The sequence below is a fragment of the Carcharodon carcharias genome, chromosome 1, assembly GCF_017639515.1.
Source record: "Carcharodon carcharias isolate sCarCar2 chromosome 1, sCarCar2.pri, whole genome shotgun sequence".
NCBI classification, from domain to species: Eukaryota; Metazoa; Chordata; class Chondrichthyes; order Lamniformes; family Lamnidae; genus Carcharodon; species Carcharodon carcharias.
Window position 1 is genome coordinate 188,244,373 of NC_054467.1, and position 24,053 is coordinate 188,268,425.

A 24,053-nucleotide genomic window follows, 5' to 3' on the forward strand; every position below is an offset into this window, starting at 1 on the left:
AGAATTTGGGACAAAATTGGTCAGTTGCAGAAAACAGACACATAGCCAAAATAACCTATGGGGAATAATTGGATAAGGTCTGAAAACTGGCCCTGAGATCAGGATGCATGATTAACCTACGCCAATTTATTCAGACACAGCAGCATGCAAACTTCATGTATGTGAAATGCCAGCAACACTTTAAGCTCGTCTGCACTACTTCATATTAGTCGTGAAGCAAACACCATGGGCCTCTCCTCACCAGGGGACATTATGTGTGAAACAACGGCCCCAACTTCATAAGGCAATGCATAACATGCAAGTTGTTGAGGTAAGGATGGGTCAAAGTCCAACAGCAGCTCGGAATCTGTCAGTGCTGCTTTAGCCTTCTTGAACACAGCATCGCAGGTTTCTGTCCATTTCCAGGCTTTGTTCTGACATAGAAGCTCATGCAGGGGGTTCAGCAGGGTTGCCAGCTGTGAACTAAATCTCCTGTAATAATCCAGCAGCCCTAACAACAAGCGAAGCTCTGAGGAACTGGAGAATCCACAATAGCCTTGACCTTGGAGGGTGCTTTGTGAAGCTCAGCAGCATAAATGACATGTCCCAAATATTCCACAGAGGGCTTAAAAACTCACATTTGTCTTTGTAAACCAGTAGGCCATACTCTTCTAGCCTTTATAGGGTGGCGTCCTCATCAGTCTTGCCCATTACTAAGATGTTGTTAAGGTAGCACTGAACTCCAGGCAAGCCAATCAGGATCTGATCCATGGCCCTCTGACCCAAGGCTGCAGCTGATGTTATTCCAAAAGGCGAGTGGCAATATCAGTACAGTCCCCGTTTGTTGTGATGGTAAGATATTCTTGTCAGTTCCCATCACGTGCATTTGTAAATAGGCCTGGTGTAGAACTAGTTTGCTGAATTTCTGTCCACCAGCCAGGCCAGCAAGAAGGTCCTCAATATGAGGAAGTGGATGCATCTCAGCCTCCTCCAGAGGCCCCCAGCATTACAGTTGCCAGTCTTCAGCCAATTCAATTCACTCTACGTGATATCAAGAAATGGCTGAAGGCACTGGATACTGCAAAGGCTATGGGGCCCGACAATGCTCCGGCAATAGTACTGAAGACTTGTGCTCCAGAACTTACCACACCCCTGGACAAGCTGTTATAGCTACAACACTGGCATCTACCCGGCTCTGTGGAAAATTGCCCAGGTACATCCTCCACACAAAAAGCAGGACAAATCCAACCCGGCCAATTACCGCCCTATCAGTCTACTCTCCGTCATCAGCAAAGTAAGGGAAGGGGTCATCAACAGTGCTATCAAGCGGCACTTGATTAGCAATAACCTGCTCCCCGACACTCAGCTTGAGTTCCCACCAGGGCCACTCAGCTCCTGACCTCATTAAAGCCTTGGTTCAAACATGGACAATAGAGCTGAGCTCCAGAGGTGATGTGAGAGTGACTGCCCTTGACATAAGGGCCACATTTGACAGAGTGTGGCATCGAGGAGCCCTAGCAAAACTGGAGTCAACGGGAGTCAGGAGGAAAACTCTCCGCTGGTTGGAGTCATACCTAGCACAAAGAAAGACGGTTGTGCTTGTTGGAGGTCAGTCATCTCACCTCCAGGGCATCACCGCAGGAGTTCCTCAGTTTAGGGTCCTAGGCCCAACCATCTTCAGCTGCTTCATCAATGACCTTCCTTCCGTCATAACGTCAGGAGTGGGGAGGTTTGCTGACGATTGCACGAAGTTCGGCACCATTTTCAACTCCTCAGGCACTGAAGCAAGTCCAAATGCATCAAGTCATGTACAATATCCAGGCTTGGGCTGACAAGTGGCAAGTAACATTTGTGCCACACAAGTGTCAGGCAATGACCATCTCCAAGAAGAGAGAATCCAACCATCACCCCTTGAAGTTCAATGGAGATACCATCACTGAATCCCCGACTTTCTCAACATCCTGAGGCTTACCTTTAACCAGAAACTGAATTGGACTAGTCATATAAATACTGTGGCTACAAGAGCAGGTCAGAAGCTAGGAATCCTGTGATGAGAAACTCATTTCTTGACTCCCCAAAGCCTGTCCACCATCTACAAGGCACAAGTCAGGAGTGTGATGGAATATTCCCTACTTGCCTGGATGAGTGCAGCCCCCACAACACTCGAGAAGCTTGACACTGTCCAGCACAAAGCAGCCCTCTTGATTGGCACCATATCCACAAACATTCACTCCCTCCACCTCCAACGCACAGTAGCAGCAGTGTGTACCATCTACAAGATGCACTGCAGAGATTCACCGAGGCTCCTTAGACAGCACTTTCCAAATCCACTCCCACTACCATCTAGATGGACAAGGGCAGATAGGTGGGAACACCGCCATCTGGAAGTTCCGTTCCAAGTCACTCACCATCCTGATTTGGAAATATATCGCTGTTCCTTCACTGTTGCAGAGTCAAAACCCTGGAACTCCCTTCCTAACAGCACTGTGGGTGTACCTATACCACCTTGACTGCAGCTGTTCAAGAAGGCAGCTCACAACCACCTTCCCAGGGCAATTGGGCAATAAATGCTGGCCCAGCCAGCAAAGCTCACATCCCATGAATGAATAAAAAAATATATATTGTTCAGTACCCAACACAGGGATTACAGTAATCTTGAAATCTCCACAGGTGCATATAGAGCCATCTTTGTTGAGCACTGGAACAATGGATGTTGTCCATTCGCTATAAGACTCCTATCTTGACCAGAAGCTCCAGGTCAGCTTCGTCTTTTGGCCGTATGACATAAGGCATGGTTCTGGCCTTCAGAGAATTTGGTTGAGAGTCAGCTTTGATATTCAATTTTATGGTAATTCCCTTCAGGCTTCCCAAATCTCCTTTGAAAACAGCAGCATATTTTTTCAAAACAGCTGTCAGACCAGTTACTTGTTTTGCAATGCCATGTAATTCTGTTCAGTTTAACCAGATCTTCTCAAGCCTTGACCAAACAACTAAAGCTGGGTAGTTGCCTTTCACTACAAACAGTGGTAGCTCAGCAGTCTGTCCATTTAGTTCCACTTTAACTTCTGTTCTGCACATCATAGGTAAAGATTCCCCTGTCTATGTTTTCAGAACAATTTTTGCAGGTGTCAAGGGAAGATGTTTACGTTTTTCCTTCTACACAGCATCTGGGACCAGAGAAACTGCTGCCTCTGTATCCAGTTCCATATGTATTGGTTGGCCCTCCAGCAGGTTGTTACCCAGTAGATTTGTGAGCCACCTGCCACTCACAAGATGTGGAGGAGCACTTCTTCTTTGGACTCGGTGTCACTCTGGTCCTCCTGTCCCTGCTGTGTGACATGCAGATTTTTCTTCTCATTACGCTAGTTGCAGATTTCTTTTCCTCTGGTTTGCTTTTCTGATTCCCTGCTACTCTTTTGTTCTTACAGGCACGCTCAATGTGTCCCTTCTTGCTACACTGATGGCATTCATGGTCTCTGCACCAACATTCAGATGGATGGTGACCAGACTTTCCACAACGGTAACATTCTCGACAGCTTGCTGTCTTGTGTGCACACTCAGCTGTCATATTATGCAGTTGAGTTGATGCACTCAACTGCTGTACTTCTTATGCAGCCAGCTCCATGGAGACTGCAACATCTATGGCTTCCTGCGAAGCGAGGTTAGCCTCTGTCAGGATTTCTGGATTGCTTCACTACAAAGGCCACACACCAACCTGTCAGGGAGGGCATCATTCAGTACTTCCATGAATTCACAATGTTCAGTAAGCTTTCTAAGTACTGCAACATATTGTGCAATTGTTTCCCCCTCTTGGTTTCTTTTGTGAAACCTAAATGACAAGTGGCTTACGGGAAAAATGCATCTCCAGGACTTTTACAATGTCCCCATACGATTTTGTGCTAGATTTGACAGGTTGCACCAAGCTTCTTAATAAGCCAAAGGTTTTAGCTCCCATCACACTTAAGAAAATTGCCACCTTATCATTTTCAATTCCATTTGCAAGGACATTAAACTCAAAGCGTTCAGTGTAGCAGCTCCTCTGTTCAACAATCACATTAAAATGTCCCATACATCCGTCAAGTGTAGTCATTCTCTGCCTTAAATATGTTGTCTCTTTAAGAGTTGTAACTCTTACTTCAGGCTTTCTCTGCAGCTGTTAGCTTTTTGACTTTGATTTTCCCATGCCTTTCTGGTTTTGTCGAGCTCCCAGCGAGCGTGGGAGTTTTCTTTCCAAACTTCCAAAGACCTACTGCAGAACCACCTCGACCTCAAGGTAATTTTTTTTTGTTCTGTCTTTATTCTGCAGGTATTGCCTTTTTTTGAACTTCTGCAGCCAGCCAGTCCTCTGCCAGTAATTTTCCCATGCTTTTTGAGCTGGAGAGGATCCTAGCGATTGTGGATCTTTTTTTTTTAAAACCCTCATAACTTTTAGAACTGCAGCAACTCTTTTTTTTATTCACTTATGGGATGTACGCATCGCTGGCTAGGCCAGCACTGATTGCCCATCCCTAATTGCCTTTTTGAACTGAGTACCTTTCAGACAGCATTTAAGAGTCAACCACATTGCTGTGGATGTGGGGTCACATGTAGGCCAGACCAGGTAATGACAACAGATTTCCTTCTCGAAAAAACATTAGTGAACTAGTGGGCTTTTACTATACACATGTTGCTGCTAAGTAAGGAAATGACTTGGTTTCTCATGACATAAAGGTTTTCCATGATCTGTCGGCCTTTATGGCACAGTGTGGCAGTAATCTGGCCGTTAACACTTAGGTTTGTTTGACTGGCCCCTGGGGTTTCATAATGGAAGGTTGAAGAGGAATTATGCAGAACCATTCAAGGTGATCAGCCAGTACAGATACACCTGTGTCTCTGTCAAGTTTGAATCGTGTTGGGAACTTTCTGATCCCTAAATTGGTGGACATGATGGTCTGACATCAGTGCCAAATCATGTGTCCCATTTATTAGCATATCCATTCTGTTAACCATTTATTCTACACCCATAACTGGGAGCAAAATCCTTGAAGTCAGAAACAAGGCCTTCACCACATGCAGCAGTTGTCTTCACCACCTTTAAGTAGCAGTAGAAAAATTATGGCACTTCTACAAGCTCAGATAGAACCAGTAGAAATTAATCAGCAACTAACCTGAAAGCAGTTGATGATCTCTTTAAATAGTGCTCGTGAGGGGTCCTTCCTGCTGTTGAACTAATGTTCAGCTCTGCGTGCTTTAGATTGTATTAGCTGGAACAATGAGGTCCAAAATAGCAGTGCTGGTGTCAACTCAGTGCTACACACTGACTGATATCACAATCTGCCTACTCCATGTACTTCCAGTCCACACTCCCAGAACATGTGCTAATGCCCTCACCAAAATGGCATCAAGGGTGGGCCATGCCAGAAATTCAAATGGAGTCCAAAAACGGTAATTGGATCCTGACATTCAATTCGGCAGGACTGGAGGGAAAACTATTCTTCAGGGTTTCCCGATCACAAAACTATCCGCTGATTGACCCCCTTTTCTGCCCAGCTCCCTGTTAATTTCAGGGTCAACTTTTCAACAGATCATTTCTGAATTTACCTTCCTTTGATCCTACTGTTCTAGTCAAGATGAAACCTTTTGTTATGGTCCACATTATTCATTCTTCCTAAAATTCTTAAAACAGCAATTATATCACTTCTAAATTTTCTCTTTTCCAGTGGGAACATGCTCAAGTTCCATCATCTTTCCTCACAATACAATCCCTAATTTCTGTAAATTGTTTTGCTTGCATGCTTCTGCACTATTTCAATAGCTACCACATCCTTGTTAAACTATGCAAACCGGGGCTATATACTAATTCTGCATTCCAAGTGTGGTTGCACCAATGACTTATAATATGACAGAATTACCTGAGTATGTCAACTCAATGTTAAACTTTTAATACATCCCAAAATCTAATTTGCTTTATCCTCTGCCACTGTGTACTGTTGCGATTGCTTCAATTTATTGTCAATTTGGACCCCCAGGTCTCTCATTTTTCATGCAATGTCCAAAATGTACTTGATCCATTAGCATCTCAGCACAGGAGATTAAATTGTTTTCATTGTACATGAATTATTATAGTAAGTTCTGCTCACTGATTAAGGACAGGCGTGTATGAATTCTTATCCTCTTCAATAATGGAGACTATAAGAGTGATAAGTTTAGGCCAAAAATCCAAATTCTTTATACTGGGTCCCTGCTCCTCAGGAGGCAGTTCTTGCTTTTTGTTCTGTGAAAGAAGAAATGTACACAGCATTCAAAACATTGAAAACCCGACAAAAAGACAGAGCTAACAAAATGCAAAGCTGAAACTTGTCATCTCAATAATTGCACTTAAGTATTCCATTGCCCAGTATTCAGGTCATGCACCATGATGAGCAAAGAAGTTTTTCTTTAAATTTTACCAGTTTTCACCCCTTTATCCATACTCACTGAGGTATAGTTCCCTGACCATTCTGCATATGCAAACCTAATCAGCACTGGTGCTCTATTCCACTGTGGGTGTACCAACACCACATGAACTGCAACAATTCAAGAAGGGGGTTTACCACCACCTTCTCAAGGGCAATTAGGGATTGGCAACAAATGCTGGCCTAGCCCAGCCATGCTCACATCCACAAAAGAATGAAAAAAAGCATTACACCAACTCTGTTGAAACTTGGGCATGTCTCTCAAGAATGATTACCAGGGACATGACACTGGGTGATTTTCCATTCCTGAATGCTGGTGAGCCGAGGCCACCTTTCACTTCCCTTTCACCATTCAGACTAATTTGAATGATTAGCACAGAGCAGGCATTGAACCTGGAAACTACGTTCAGTTATTACTATTATTTCTTTAATAATGTCAAGAGAATTGAATACCACCAAACCTAAATCACACCACATTATTTCTCTATTTCTTTTGGAGAGAATAGTGCTAAATAAAATTTGGATAGGTCACAGAAAATAAAAGAATTGCAGAATTGCAGAGTTATATGTTATATTTAGTTGTTTAAGGCAAGAATTATACTCCTGTACTTCTGACCTTTTGCTTCCTGGCCACTCTTCCTCTCTGAAGCACCTTGGGATGTTTAATAGATTAATGAACTAAATAATAAAAGTAGTCGTTCTTGCTCTTGTGGTTGAATTGAAGCAATGGCTGGGATTTTATCAGCAGGAGGTAAGACCAGTATTGGGACCAAATAAGGGTCCCAAGCTCATGTGGACAAGCAGCAGGAGCTGTGGCATATATGTTAGTGGCAGCGGCCTCATAATTGGTTGCTGGCAGGCTCACGGTCTCATTGAGGTCTGGCACTCGGCCAGCAGCTCTACAGCACTCAGCTGTGCCAGCAAGAGAGGTTGAAAGGTGAAGAGTCCTACCGAGGTAGAAAGGCAAATCACTTTATGGCCCTGTGATCAGAGAAGTAACACCTCCAACAGCAAATTCAGAGCTGTGGAGACTTGGGATGCGATGGCCTCCCTCCGGGAAGCCGCTGGGAGGTCACCTCCATGCTGCTGGCAGCCTCTTCTTATGGCACGGGCCACTCTGCCATCAGCAAAATACTGCGGCCTAGTAAAATAGTACTCACTTGGGCCAGTAATTACTCAAATTGGCTGCCTACATTCGAACAGCTGTGCTACTGTCCTTCCTGCCGCTAGTAAAATGATCCAGTGGTGCAACTGCATTGGGGAGTCCCCCAAAATCGCACCTCCCCGCATCCTAGGTTGCCACTCGGGGACCGGGAAAATCTGGTCTAACATGTAATTAAAGAGCCTCATGAGTAGAAGGGTCAGTTTGGGTTCTGTAGAATTCAATGTGAAATGTGACTCGTTCAAGGGCTCTACTTGATTACAAATTTTTGATACTTTTGAATTTTACTGGGTAGAAACATTTTCAGGACTTCACTGTATAAATGTTGTAAAGAATCCTACTCTTATAAGTGTGCATTCAATATCTATTGAACACAGATCATGAAGGTGAGCTTTTTTCAGAAAGGAGATGAGCAACCAGCTAGTAATCATTTTGTTTTCTGTCCTAATCTCCAAGGTATAGAGGGGGGTAACATAGCTGACAAATTCTTTATTGATTTCAGCTGGGTCAATGGTCCTTTTGCCATTTGTTTTGTAAGCTGACCGGAATGAATTTACTCCACTTATTTGTGCCTGCTGTATACATTAAGTCTCTCAACTTGCCCCAACGTTCACAATGTGTAGTGGCATATCCTCTATCCAACACAGTGAAGTTAGAATTGTAGCCTATATACTGAATGCCTCACACATCCTTAAAGTTTAAAACTTGATTTGAAATATTTGTGAGATTGCAAAGTGATTATTAAATTTGTCACTTACTGGATCAGTCTGATATTCTCGACTGTACAGTTCATGACAGTTGTTGAAAATATATTCATACGTAGAATTGAGGCAAGCTTTCACACAGTCCTTCACCACTTGACTGGCTCGAGGTGGGCTCTGCAATTCTTGCACCTAAATGAGAAAAAGTTTATGGATGTTTCACTTCTTTTTGTGTGTTCTACTGTTGTACACTGGAAATGAATATTTGTACCCAGTTCAAACACTATTAGAGGAAGAAGCAAATAAAGGCATTGATATTTAACATTTTTAATTAAATTCAGTTCAACCAAAAAGACAGTAGCAATGTTATAATGAAATATAAATCAAATGACTGCAGGGATCACTTCACATGGTGCAGGGCACAGTTGTAGCTGTCAGGACCATAAAGTTATACTTGCCAAAATACTCATATTGTGACATTAAAAACTGGCTTGGTACACCCTACAGTGAGGACCAATAAAGATTTCTTTCTCAAAACTAATACTCCTTAGGTGGTTTGAAATGTTATCAACTGGAATTTAGACAGGATACTATCATGCAGCTCTCCACAGCGCACAAAAGATCTGCCAAAAGGCAGTAAGAAACAGCGTTAGTTACATAATCTCACATATCCGAACCCTGAAATTCTGTGGAATATTTAGCACAACTGCGCAAAATCCAGATCGGGATGAGAAACTTAAGGCAAGATCCAGATTAGGCGAGTATTACCCCTTTTTATGGTCACAGGCCATTTACAGAGAGCGCGCTTGTGAAAAGCAGTGGGGCTATTTACAGAGATAGCGCTTGTGGACTTCATTTAAAACGAAGAGCAGGTCACCGTGAACTTCATTAAAAACAGAGTGGGTGAGCGTGGACTTTATTTAAAACAGAGCGGGGAGAGTTCATTAAAAAAAGAGTGCGGACAGCAGCTGATTGGTGGGTTGGATTGGTGGGTATTTCTAGTCTTTAGATTAAAATTAATGTCTACATTTAGTGTTTAGATCTCTAGTTTTTATTATCTTTTTCTTAAAAATAGTTAACTATAAGATCAATACTGGTGTAAATAATTAAATTCAATAAAGTGTAAAGAGCACAGATACTAGAGTAATTAATTAATAAATTAAATTAAATACGATAGCGATGGCAGGACAGGTGATGTGTTGCTGCTGCAACATGTGGGGTCCTGGAGCAAACACATCTGTAGTAAGTGTTTGCAGCTCGAAGAACTTTGGATCCGAATTAAGGAGCTGGAGTCTGAGCTGCAGACATTGCGCCACATCAGGGAGGAGGAAAGTTACCTGGACACTTTGCCCCAGGAAGTGGTCACAGGGGATAAGCAGGCTTACAAAGCAAAAGGGTATGGTGGCATTGCAGGGCAGCTACTTAGGTAATGATACCCAGAGTGTGACAGGTGTGTACAAACAAAAAAATACAGCAGCAAATAGGGTAAAAGGGGGAAAAAATGGTAAAAAAAAAAAAAGAAAAATTAATGGCTCTTCACTTAAATGCACGTAGTATTCAGGACAAAATAAATGAATTAACGGCACAAATAGAGATTAATGGATATGATCTCATGGCCATTACGGAGACATGGTTACAAGGAGATCATAGTTGGGAACTAAATATCCAGAGGTATGTGACTTTCGAAAGGACAGGCAGCAAGGAAAGGGTGATGGGGTAGATTTGTTAGTAGGAGATGGAATAAATATGATAGCAAGAAATTATCTTGGATCAGAAGGTGTAGAATCCATATGGGTGGAGGTAAGAAGTAACAAGTGGAAGAAGATACTGGTGGGAGTAGTCTACAGGCCCCCTAATAGCAGCTCTGCTGTTGGACAAAGAATAAATCTCTGGAAATAATGAGGGCACGTAAAAAAGGCTGTAAATTAATCATGGGTGACTTTAATCTCCATGTAGATTGGGAAAATCAAATTGGCAGAGGAAGCCACGAGCAAAAATTCATAGAGTATACTCAAGACAGTTTCCTTGAACAATGTGTTGTGGATCCAACTAGTGATCAGGCTATTTTGGAACTGGTAATTTGTAATGAGGCAGGTTTAATAAATGATCTCAGAGTAAAAGATCCTCTAGGAAACAATGACCACAATATGGTCAAATTTAGCATTCAGTTTGAGAGTGAGAAACTTAGTTCGGAAACACCTGTGCTAAATTTAAATAAGGGTAATTCTAAAGAAATGAAGGTAGAGATGGCTGGAGTGCACTGGGAGAGGAGTTTAGCAGAAAAGACAGTTGTTGAACAATGGCAGACATTTAAGAAAATAGTTCATGACTCACAACAAAGATATATCCCAGTGAGAAAGGAAGATGGTAGGAAGGGGATAAACCAACTATGGTTAACCAAGGAAGTTAAGGACAGTATCAAAGTGAAAGCAAAAACATACAAGGTGGCAAAGATTAGTGGCAAGCCAGAGGATTGGAAAGTTTTAAAAACCAACAGAAGATGACCAAAAAAATAATGCAGAGGGAGAAAATAAACTTTGAGGGTAAACTGGCAAGTAATATAAAAACGGGCAGTAAGAGTTCATTTAAATATATAAAAAGAGAGAGGCCAAAGTCAATATGGGCCCCTTAGAGAATGAGTCTGGGGAAATAATAATGGGGAACCAAGAAATGGCAGAGGAGTTGAATAAATACTTTGCATCAGTCTTCATGATAGAAGACACTAATAGTATTCCAAAAATACTAAATAATCAAGGGGCAAAAGGGGGGGAGGGAGGAAATAAATACAATAACTATCACTAGAGAAAAAGTATTAGGGAAACTAATGAGGTTGAAGGTCGATAAGTCACCTGGACCTGATGGGTTGCATCCTAGGATATTAAAGGAAGTAGCTGCGGAGATAGTGGATGCACTGGTAGTAATCTTCCAAGAATCCTTAAATTCTGGAAAAGTCCCAGAGGATTGGAAAACTGCCAATGTAACACAGTTATTCAGAAAGGGAAGGAGACAAAAAACAGGTAACTATAGGCCTGTTAGCTTAACATCTGTCATTGGGAAAATGTTAGTGACCATTATAAAGGATGTAATAGCAGACCATTTAGAAATGCATAATCTAATCAAGCAGAGTCAGCATGGCTTCATGAAGGGGAACATTGCCTGACAAATTTACTAGAATTCTTTGAGGAGGTAACAAGCAGGATAGATAAAGAGAAACCAGCAAATGTAATATATTTGGGTTTCCAAAAGGCATTCAATAAGGTACCACACATAAGGCTACAAGATAAGAGCCCATGGGATTGGGATTAGTATATTAGCATGGATAGAGGAATGGCTAACTAATAGACGACAGAGAGTTGGGATCCGAGGGCATTTTCAGGATGGCAACCTGTAACTTGTGGAGTGCCACAGGGATCAGTGCTGGAGCCACAAATACTTACAATATGTATTAATGACTTGGATGAGGGAAGTGAATGTATTATTGCCAAGTTTGCAGATGACACAAAAATAGATGGGAAGGCATGTGGTGAGGATGACACAAAGAGTCTATAGAGGGATATAGACCGGCTAAGTGATGGGCAAAAATGTGACAGATGAAACATAGGCCAGGATTTTGCCCTCAGCAATTTGGGGGCGGGGCCTGGTCGCCAAGACAAAAATGACGCGGAATGACGTCAGGGGGAAACCCCGACATCATCCCAGGCCATTTAAATTTTTAGGAAGGTGGGCAGACAGCAAAATCAGCTGTCCACCTGCCAACCTGTCAATGGCCAATTGAGACCATTGACAGGCTAGTTAAAGTACTTAAAGACCTGGGCTTGGCCTAAATAGCCAAGTGGTTATGGTACTGGGCTTGTAACCCCAAGATCAAGAGTTCAAATCTCACAATGGCTAACTATGGGCTTGGCCTAAATAGCCAAGTGGTTATGGTACTGGGCTTGTAACCCCAAGATCAAGAGTTCAAATCTCACAATGGCAAACTATGAAACAATGTAACTTCATCTGAATAGGAACAGATGGAAAAATGTGTTTGTACTCGAAAGAGTTACATCCTCTCAAAAAGAGTATCAAGTGTTCAAATCTCACAATGGCAAACTATGGAACAATGTGACTTCATCTGAAACAGACGGAAACAGGTTTGTACTCGAAAGAGTATCAAGAGTTCAAATCTCACAATGGCAAACTATGAAACAATGTAACTTCATCTGAATAGGAACAGATAGAAACGTGTTTGTACTCGAAAGAGTTACTTAAAGACCTGCCCAGCCAAGCTTAAGGCTGGTGGGCAGGCCAGGAGCCCCAGTGGGCTTCTGATTATTGATGAAACTTCATCCACTGGCGGGATGAAGTTTCATGTCCGTTTTGTACAAAAATAATAAAGTTCATGTGTTCTTTACTAACATGTCCCATCTCATGTGACATTGTCACGTGAGGGGGACATGTTAATAATTTTTTAATGTTTCTATTTTTAAAGTGTTCATCCACTGTCAGTATTCTCCCTGAGACAGGGCTTTGCCTCAGGGAGAAGTGCGCTCTTTCGTGTGCACGCCCGAAAGAGCGCACTTTGACAGATGGGGAATCCCTCCCCACCCCACACAGGGAGCGCATAGCTTAAAATGGCGACGGGCCCCATTACAGTGGCGGGGGTCGGCTGCCCACCCGCCGCCAAGCCGGTGGGGCCCGCCCGCCATCCAAGATTCTGCCCATAATGTGGGAAAGTGTGAAGTTATGCACTTTGGCAGGAAGAATAAAGGAGCTGAATATTACTTAAATGGAGAAAGACTGAAGAAAGCTGCAGCACAGAGGGATTTGGGGGTCCTCCTGCATGAATCCCAAAAAGCTAGCATTCACGTTCGGCAGGTAATAGGTAAAGCAAATGGAATGTTGGCCTTTATTTCAAAGGAAATGGAGTATAAAAATAGGGAAGGCTTGCTAAAACTATACAAGGCACGAATTAGACCATACCTAGAATACTGTGAACAGTTTTGGTCCCCTTATCTAGGGAAACATATACTGGCAGTGCATAGAAGGTTCACTAGGTTGATCCCGGGGATGGAGGGATTTGCTTATGAGGAGAGGTTGAGTCGGGCCTGTACTCATTGGAGTTTAGAAGAATGAGAGGCGACCTTATTGAAACAGATAAGATTCTTAGCGGTCTTGACAGGTTAGATGCTGAGAGGCTATTTCCCCTTGTGGGAGAGTCTCGGACCAGAGGGCATAATCTTAGAGTAAAGGGGTCACCCACTTAAGACAGAGATGAGGAGGAATTTCTTCTCTCAGAGGATAGTCAATCTATGGAATTCTTTACTGCAGAGGACTGTAGAGGTTGGGTCATTAAGCGTATTCAAGGCTGAGATAGACAGATTTTTAATCAGTAAAGGAATCAAGGGTTATGGGAAAAGGCAAGAAAGTGGAGTTGAGGATTATCAGACCAGCCATGATCTCATTGAATGGCGGAGCAGGCTGAATGGCCTACTTCTGCTCCTACGTCTTATGGTCACAGTCTGGCTCTGAAAAGTGGAGAAATTGGCAAAGGAATAGGGAGAAAGACAAGGTCTGATCTGCTGATAACAGCCACACAACCATAACTGTGGCCTGCATGGGCTAGATGGTGGAAAATATAGTCAGACTGGGACTCAGTGAAGAGCAAGGTTTTTCCACTTGGGAGTCAAGATTCAGTCAAAACCATAATGCCAATGCAATTGTTCACAATAAGCTGACGGGTAACAAGGGTCTTGTGTGTGAATGAATGGAATGCAGGAGAGAAATGCAGTAAAGGGCAGTTTAATTGAGCCAAATAAGAGCCTCAAGAGGCATAGGGTGAGTGAGTGGAATGGCAAGATTGGTGAGATCAGTCCCCAGTGGGTGCACTGGATTAAAGAAGAGAATAAAGGGCAATTAGGATTGCTACTTATAATGAAACAGCCAAAAATGCTTTGAAGAAGCCTTTGAAGAATACCAAGGGGCACAGAGGAAAGCCCAGGGTTACCCAGGGGGATTTAAGCCTGAGGCAGCAGCAGGAGTAGTGATGAGTACAATTGGGGATTGGGAGGGGTGGAACATAGCTTACATGAGAGAAATGAAAATTAATTTGGCTGGGAGAAAGTAGAGAAAAGCCTCAGTCAGGCCAAGAGGTAGTAAAAAGGAGCTAGAAAGGACTTGGAACCAGAGCGCAGGCCATAATGCGTACATAATTAAGATGGAGGAAACTCGACTTGCAGAGGATGGCACAGAATAGGACAGGTTTGTCTTCAATGGAAACAGAGGACAGGGAAAATAAATGTTGCAAGAAAGTACAAAGTTAATAATTGAGGTCTAATGGTAGCATGAATTTTAACTTTCAGGCAGGAATCAGTTTGGAGCATTTCTGGACCAATGTCCAAGGTTTGAGGCCAAATATATAAGCAAAACGAATCCAGGAGCTCTTCAAAGTGTAGAGTATCGGGATGCACGATTGTTTAGGGAAATCACGGGGCCAAGGAGTAGTGAAGAGTTAACAGTAATCTAGAAGAGTTTGAACGATGGATCCAGCAGAGGAACAGAGTGGTCTCAGATTTTAGCAGTGCACACTAGCAGATCAGGTATATCAGCAAAGGAGTGAGCTGCAGGGGAAGTGAAACACATGTAAGGTACATTCCACCCCTCCCAATCCCCAATTGTACTCAGGGAGCTGGAGAGGGTGAAAGGTAATTCCACAGGATAGTTGCAAATAAGAGAGCAGGTGCAGAGAACATATACAAGCAACAGCTTGCAATATTGGGGGCAGCAGTAGGAGCTTTGGCAGTTGATTCAACTCAATTCAGCAAAGAGGATTTTTAAGGATAAGGGGAACCAGCAGCCACAGAAACCAAGCAAGGCATCCTTTATAAAAACACATGCAATTCCTAATGAGTAAAAACACATCTCACTCAACAGAAACATAGGACAGAATTTTGCACTTGATGGGCGGACGGGCCCCACCGGATCGGCGGCGGGCGGGCAGCCGATTGCCTCCACCGAAACGGGCCCTGCCACCATTTTGAGTGGGGGGGGGGCCAATTAAAGCCCGCCCAGCGGGCTGCCCAACGGGAAGCCCTATGCGCTTACTGTCCCGGGGGGAGGGATTACCCAACTGTCAGAGTGTGCTCTTTCGCGCATGCACACGAAAAAGCACACTGCTCCCTGAGACTAAGTACTGTCTCAGGGAGAGCAGTGAAAGTTTTAGAAACTTAAAAAATAGAAAAATAAAAAAATTAACATGTCCCCCTCATGTGACAATGTCACACGAGATGGGACATGTTAATAAATATCACATAAAGGTTATTAAAGTTTTTTAAAACAGACATGAAACCTCATTCTGCCAGTGGATGAGGTTTCATGTCTTTTCAGAAACCTGCTGGAGCTCCTGGCCTGCCCGCCAACCTTAAGGTTGGACGGGCAGGGCCTTTAACTGGCTTAATTATCTGTCAATGGCCTCAATTGGCCATTGACAGGTCAGCGGGCGGACAGCTGATTTTGCTGTCCGCCTGCCTTCCTGAATATTTAAATGGGGCGGGATGACGTCAGAGTTTCCTCCGAAGTCATCCAGTGTCATTTTCGCATCAGCGAGCGGGCCCCGCCCCCAACTCGCTGACGGAAAAATTCTGCCCATAATGTTTTTAATTTAATGATACTTCATTTGAAAGTCTGAATGTAGCTGCTAGCAATTCTTCACTCTTAACTGAACAGCAACTGAGAGCAATTGAAGAAACCTAATGATGATATAATCATACCCTAATGTTTGATTCAGTTATACTACTCTATGAAGCATGTGAGAGATTCAAAACAATAGTTTATGAAGTGTGACACTGCACATTTGTGGAGGGGACACAGACAAGAGAAAGAAGTGGGAGAGGGAGTATGACTCATGGGGGTTGTGAAGGGAAGGTGGAGAAATAGGGAGTGGTAAAAAAAGCAGGGAGAAGAGGAGGGTAACGGAGAGGAGGAGGCAGAGAGAGAGAGAGGTAGAGAGAGAAGGGAGAGAGAGTGTGAAAGGAAATTTGGGAAGGGAAAAGAGAAAAGGAGGGAGGGAGAGTATGAAAGGAAAGTTAGGAAGGGCAAAGAGAGAAAAGGAGGGAGAGAGAAGGGAGATAGAGAGTGAAAGGAAAGTTAGGAAGGACAAAGAGAGAAAAGGAGGGACAGAGAGAAACTAGAGAGGGGAAGGAAGGAGGGATGGAACAAGAAGTGGAAGAGGAGACAGATTGTGGAAAGTGAAGGCAGAGGGAGGAGAAAGGGATCATTATTGTAAGAAATTAATCATACACAGGAAGTAAAATTATAAAATCACAGCAAAAGTCAGTCCTAAAAGGGGAGAAAATATAAAAAATGAAAGCTGCTATTAAAAAAAAAGCACAGAACCTTACCTTCAAGCATACTTATTTTCCTCCTTTATGAATTTGAAACTCATGCTCATGGTTTAAATTTTACAAAACATGAAGAATACAATGACAGTAGAAAGAGAATACCTTCATTCTGAAGAAGGTTATACTGGTCAGGAGGTCAACTGTGGATTTCAGATCTTGTAATCGCTCAGGGCTACTTGCTGGGAAATTGTTCTGTTAAATCAAACAGGCTTTCAAATTCTTCAAATAATTATTTTGCGTTAGATTGAGACAAATAAAACATGAACTTGAAATTATATTTTTTAAAATGCATGTTAAATCTTCAGGTAATGTTCCACATTCTATTCAATTTTCAACACACAAACCACGACTCATTCTAGATTTCTTAACACCTGAGCAAGATTTCATGTTCTGCTGAACATCTTACTTTATATACATCTTGAGGCAGAACAAAACAAGATGCCCAAATTTATATCAGTAATAACGATTTCAAGTAAACGGGTGGAACGTAGGATAGGTGATTAAAAAAAAACTGTTCTGCATTGAAAACAATTGCTGAATCCTTAATTAGTTTATGAATAAGAGCTCAAGTTGACATGCAATATTATATTAGTATTAAATTGACATGTAATAAGAGCTCTGATCCAAAACAGTCCAAAGGAAATTAAACCATAGCATTCTGCATAATGTTTAATTTTCTTCTAAAATCTACTCCATTAACCAAACAACTACCACATTAAAATTATTTTTGCCTTAATACCACTTAACTGAAAATAAATCATCCGTATTCATACATTTTCACCATAATGGCCCAGATCTAGTATAGTTACCCATGAAAAGTTTTAAGGATTAAAACCAGTTCTAATTCCTGGGTAACACTATGCTACTGACCTCCAACTCCCCACTGGGCCCTCCGACTATCTCCCAACCAACCCACCGACTACCCCCACCCTCCAATTACCCTTGTAACCCCCCAGTTACCCCCATGACCACAGGACTACTCTCTCAAACCCCCCAACGATCCCTCACCCACTTACGATACACACTTACCTTCCCTCCATAGCTTGTCAAAATGACTTTGGGACATTGAAACTTACTGGTAAATGGCAGCTAGTGCAATAAAAAGGGGAGCGGCTTTGCTTCCCCAATGCTCCTGCACTATGAAGGAGGACTCAATACTCCACATTTCTCAGGGAGCCCGGTTCAGAAGTCTGGGTGAGAAATGTGGAGCTCCAGTGCAAGGTAAGTAAATAGGAGCAGAGTGGCAATTCAACGGTGATTGCCACTCCTCATAAGATTCGGCTCAATATTACATAACAATAAGTTAATTCTGGATTATTTTTCTCCTGTCCCACCCCAGATTGACTGGGATAACAACGGAACAGCAGGATGAGCCCTATTGCTACCTCTCTTGAGTTTCTTCTCCCAGTACTGGGACTATTACTGGCACCCCTTCTCGAGCCACAGAATGTAAATTTCCCTGAGAAGGTGAGTCCCATTTTCCTTTTGCTCACTCTTCTTATGGGTGTTTCCCTGGATTGCTTTATGCAAGATAGGGGAAGACCCTGTACTGGGGTTATGGCCCCGAAGGCTCCTAATGGGCATAGTCGCCGAGTGGAAGTTTCCTCTCCCTTCATTTCAGTCACAAGCACTCATGCTCTTAGGCCTTTTCTACTTGGAGGTCGCTTCTGTCCCTTTAAAAACGGACTGCTTCTTCAGATGCTGCAGTGACACAATGACAAGCTCCTCCTTAGTGTCTGGGATTCTGCCCTACACGACAAATAACACCCAAGAAAATAGATCGGAGTTGTGGCAAGGGCAGAACATAAGGCAGTAAGCAATCAGAGACATCTTTCTAACAAATTAAACTCTCTGTATGGAAGAACCACAGTGAATAGAGCTGGTAAAACCAATCATACTTAACTGCTCTGACTGGACAGATCTGAATTGACAGCCCAACATTAGACAATACATGGCAATAACCTGGAATGATATTGAATCTTTGAGAAATATAACTAACTGCAGTCTTCAATAATGTACATTCATCAACACCTTTCGTTTAGTTTGCCTTCTCTCAAAACTTTCTCCCAATGTATTCAATAATGTCAGTTTCCCTAATATATTGCAGCTTTTTGCACATTTTCCCAACCCACAATATTCCAAAGTAACTGAAAAAGCTGGAAAAATAACAGTCAATTACCATCTTTCCAATTAGTTAATGACATAGGCATCAAAAGATGCTTTTTAAATCTAACTGTTTTCCACTTACTGGCGTAGCTGCATTTCCATTTACTACATCCTGTGATAGCTGAGTTGACCCATTGGTAGGAAATAAGTACATGTTCATGTTAAAAAAAACTTCTCATGAATGTGAAAATGAGAGTTTTTTAATTTGAATAACGGGAAACAAGCAGCGAGGTACAAAACAGTAACTCAAGAAGAGGCTCTGATTGCATCAGAAGCTGTAACAGTTGAGCTTGAATGGTTTGCAAACGTCAGCAGAATCACAACACAAATACTCCTGGAAACATACTTCCACTCATCTATTTTTTACTGTTAAATGCAAACAACATGAACAGCACAACTGAAGTGCAATGATTTATAACGACATAGGCAATGATGGTATTGAGTATCAAGCCATGTCTCATGTTTTCTGTTCCTCTGTCACAGTGGATTACCGAGAAAAGGTGCAGGATTTACTGAGGAAACTATTATGCAGTATTTTACAGATTTTATGCTAACTAGGTAGGTAACACCATTTAGACTCACCCTATACATGGACAGGTCAATGCGAAGTGAATTGTGCAGTTGATCAAGTAGTTTCACAAACCTTTCTTTCTGATTTGTTAAAACAGAAGGAAATAATTAGAATCACCACTGTACAAAAATGAAAATGTTTTGCTATTAAAAGCCATCATCTGCAATTGACAGAGCATGTTGTAGGTATCATTATGTTGTTGTATGGCAACATATTTGGAAAACCATTACTTTTTAATTACTTTACTCATCTTGTTTACATTTTTCAAAATATTTTTACTGCTTCTTCTTTCAATCACAAAAACTAGTATGTAAAGTTTTGTACTTTGTGTCGTTTTTCATCTATTTCAAGCCAAAGTATAAATATGGCTTAGGTTGCGTTCGAGTTCTTCTCAGCACCTAGTTATTGTTAAAGATTTTAATGATATGAATTAGTGTACCTAACAATTGCTAAATGGCAGTTAATGAATCAGTAGTGTAATGTAAAATACACTGTTTCATGCAATATTGCAACATAATGCAGTAGGCAGCAAAAACAAATAATACTCTAAATAAAACCTTGATATCAAGTTACATAACATACACAAGCTGCTGAGTTATTCTTAAGGTTGCAGTAATGAAAAACATACAAATCATGTGTATTTATTTAGAACTCAGATAGCAAACTAAAGCACAAGTGCTAAATGACAGCCCACACAATAGGTTCTCAGTCTCATCCAGATGGTTTCAGAGAAGCTGTGTGTGAAATCATGAGAGGAACAAATAGCAAAAGGCAAAGTCACCTTGTACTGCTTCCACAGACCTGTAACTGGAGCAAGTTGCCTGTGTGATCACACCCTGATTGGTAAACCGTGTACAACATGGGAAAGGAACATAGACTGGGAGGAAAACAGCTGATGAAAATGTAAATAAAACAAGTGACACAAACATTTAAGGCAACTGTATGCAAGAACATACCCCAAAATTTGAAGCAGCGAAGCGATCAGAGGCAGATACATTGGTAGAGGCAGTGGTGTGTGCATAGTATGCATTGATATTGGCTAATAAGGTACTCATTACTGCTGGCACTCCAGGGCACATGTATTTAGAAGACAAACAAGCAAAATGCCTGCAATGGCAGAAGTATACAATTAGGTATTTAATATCTAGTATTCACTTATAATGGAAAAAGAAAAGGTTTTGAGTTTACTGCTACATTTTTCAAATAATCTCCAGCAAAGCCTAAATTTGCAATCCGTAATAATAAAAAAAGTCCCTTTTGAGTTTTAATATAAAACAAAATAATAGTGTAAGTAAGGTGGCATCTGAAAATAGGCTAACATTTCAGGTAAAGACACTTCTGCAGCACATCGGTTCTGATGGAAGATGTCAATGTAACACATTAAAGTATCTTATCTCTCGAAGATGTTTATATTTCAGATCACCAACATTTATAGTTTTGCCCATCTCACTGCTCACCCTGAAGTTCATAGCCTTCTTGCAGCCAATTCAATTTGAAATATCATCTGTTTTATATATCTTTTGTATGGTTTTAGTCAATTTACATGTCCTTGATATTAACTCTGCTCCCGCTCACAAAAACTTGAAAATTACAAAAAAATCCCATCACACAATAACATTCAAATAATTCTATTTGTTGCTTTTTCATTTCTGTTAAGCCAAAATGCCATGAGTAATTGTAATCCTGCTGACCTGGCAAAAACCAGGTGGGGAGGCAGATTGCCTTAAAGAGTAATCAGTTTTATCCCATGCCCTTTCTACAAGCTTCCATTTTAGCTGCTGTTCTGAATAGGCAGGAAGAACACCCTTCTTTAAGAAGTCCTTCTTTAAATATGCAGATTGTCATTAGGTTTTATCTACTATCGTAAATAGTGGTTTAGATGGAGAAGCCTTTGTGGCCCATCAGGTTTACCTAACAGGAAGAAGAGACAGGACCAGAAGAGGATAAATCTTTCAACTCTACTTTCCTTCTGGGATAAGGAAGCCTTCTCCATGCCCACAAGGAAAATTTAGGCCTGCTGGTTTCAGGCTTTCCCATCACCCAATAGCAGGCTCCTCCCAAATATCCCTCCCTATGTGTCTTTGGTCCCCGGCACCAACCTCTTTCCATGTTGTATTCTATTCGCTGGCCAGCTGCTATTCCCTTCTGGTTTGAGGTGGGCAACTAACCAGGTGCATGTATATTGGACTTTGGATTTCAGACTGCCTTGGCCTCATGCTGCCAAGGCCAGGATAGTTTTCCATCTGTCTCAGCACCCGGCTGCCAATTTCTGTCCCACTAAAGGTTGGGGCTAATCTCTGTTCTCAAGCTATTGTGTTCATGAAGAGGCATGCCATACCATAACTGTTGAACCATTAGGTCTCATATGAGCTGCATTCCATTGCAATCCTATTCCATATATTGCACTGTGTGGTCATGAACAGGAACGCTCAGGTTTTATTTCTTCTGTAAGTTACCACCACTCTTCCTAAAAAAATTATGTTTTAAAACTTACGTCATTGCCTGGTAAATTGATTCTATTCCATAACGCATTGCAAACTCATCCACTATTTCTTGTGCAGTCTCATCGAAATAAACCTTCCATGCATCATCACCTTTTGCATCTGGTATTTTTACAACACCACTACTCTGAAGGTCTGTGAGAGAGTGGAAAAGGTTCTGGAAAAGAGTAATGATGAGAAGCTTAGCATTAAGCAACAATCAAGGGGACAGCAAGTAATCCAGAGTACTAAGCACTCTTCATTCATGCCCAACGGTTGACGGTGCTAGCAAGATCAGGAATAGACTAAATGAATGCGTGGCTGGAGGGATGGTGTAGGAGGGAGGGATTTAGATACCTGAAGCATTGGGACAGATTCTGGGGAAGAAGGGACCTCTACAAGCTGGACAGGTTACCCCTGAGCAGGACTGGGGCAATATCCTTGAAGGGGCATTCATTAATACTGTGGGGAAGGTTTGAACAAGAGTGGCAGGGGGATGGGAATCTGAGCAGGAAGACACAAAAGGGGAAAACAAAGATAGGAACAAAAGACAGAAAACTAGAAAGCAAATGTGGAAGGCAGGGGAAACAAAGGCTGGCAGCAAATAGGGCCATAGTACAAAAAAATGTGTAAAATTGTTACAAAGACAAATATAAAGGCACTGTATCTGAATACATGGAGCATTCGCAATAAGGTAGAAGAATTAACAGTGGAGAGAGGTGTAAACAGGTACGATATGATTGCGATTATGGAGACATGGCTGCAGGGTGACCAGGATGGAGGTGATGGCGTAGTGGTATTGTCGCTGGACTAGTAATCCAGAGATCCAGGATAATGATCTGGGGTCCAAATACTGCTTCGGCAGCTCGTGGAATTTGAATTCAATAAAAACCTGGTGATAACCATGAAACAATTGTTGTAAAAACCCATCTGGTTCACTAATGCCCTATAGAGAAGGAACTCTGACATCCTTACCTGGTCTGGCCTACACATGAGTCCAGACCCACAAACAATGTGGTTGACTCCTAAAATGCCCTTTGGTCTAGCAATGGCCATCTAGCAATGGCCCAGCAAGCCACTCTTTTGTAACTTTGGAGCGGTTTGTTACAACTAAGGAATGAAACCAGACGGACCACCTAGCATCGACCTAGGCACCGGAAACAACAACGGCAATCTCATAGTCATAGAGGTCTACAGCACAATAAAAGGCCCTTCAGCCCATCGAGTTTGCACTGGTCAAACAAGCACCTAACTATTCTAATCCCATTTTCCAGCATTAGGCCCATGTCGAACCTGCAAAGACCTCCTCACTTCGGCTACTGCCGAAATTGGGAGAGGTGTCTTACAGGCTAGTCAAGCAACAGCCTAACATAGTCATCCTCAGGGAATCATACCTTACAGATAATGTGTCAGACACCACATCTCTATCCTTGATATGTCCTGTCCCATCAGCAGGACAGGCCCAGCAGAGGTGGCAGCACAGTGGTATACAGTCGGAAGGAGTCCTCAACATCGACTCCGGACCCAATGAAGTCTCATGGCGTCAGGTCAAACATTGTCAAACATCCTGCTAATTATCATGTACCACCCTCCCTCAGCTAATGAATCAGTGCTCCTCCATGTTGAACATGAACTTGGAGGAAGCAATGAGGATGGCAAGGACGCAGAATGTACTATGGGTGGGGGACTTCAATGTCTATCACTAAGAGTGGCTCGGTAGCATCACTACTGACTTAACTGGCTGAGTCTTAACTGCTAGACTGGGTCTGCGGCAGGTGGTGAGGGAACCAACAAGAGGGAAAAACATACTTGACCTCATCCTCACCAACTTGCCTGCCGCAGATGCATCTGTCTGTGACAGTATCGGTAGGAGTAACCACTGCACAGTCATTGTGGAGATGAGGTCTCACCTTCACATTGAGGATACCCTCCATTGTGTTGTGTGGCACCACCAATGTGCTAAATAGGATAGGTTTCAAACAGATCTAGCAACTCAAGTCTGGGCAACCATGAGGCACTGTGGGCCATCAGCAGCAGCAGAATTGTATTTGAACGCAATCTGTAACCTCATGGCCCAGCATATCCTCCACTCTACGATTATCATCAAGCCAGGGGATAAACCCTAGTTCAACGAAGAGTGCAAGAGGGCATGCCAGGAGCAGCATCAGGAATACCTAAAAAT

General features: G+C 42.4%; 1 protein-coding gene across 5 annotated transcripts in view; it reads right to left on the bottom strand.

Moving 5' to 3' along the window:
- The window catches only part of LOC121277368 (protein unc-13 homolog B-like), a 710,648-nt gene that overhangs the window by 105,394 nt on the left and 581,201 nt on the right, over nucleotides 1-24,053 (bottom strand). For all 5 annotated transcript variants that reach the window (XM_041186756.1, XM_041186790.1, XM_041186765.1 and 2 more), the window contains 6 exons: nucleotides 21,886-22,049; nucleotides 20,348-20,498; nucleotides 19,403-19,471; nucleotides 16,757-16,846; nucleotides 8,334-8,468; nucleotides 6,099-6,232 (listed from right to left, as the gene is read on the bottom strand). In XM_041186756.1, coding sequence (XP_041042690.1) covers nucleotides 6,099-6,232; nucleotides 8,334-8,468; nucleotides 16,757-16,846; nucleotides 19,403-19,471; nucleotides 20,348-20,498; nucleotides 21,886-22,049 — 743 coding nt within the window. The remainder of the gene's footprint in view (nucleotides 1-6,098; nucleotides 6,233-8,333; nucleotides 8,469-16,756; nucleotides 16,847-19,402; nucleotides 19,472-20,347; nucleotides 20,499-21,885; nucleotides 22,050-24,053) is intronic.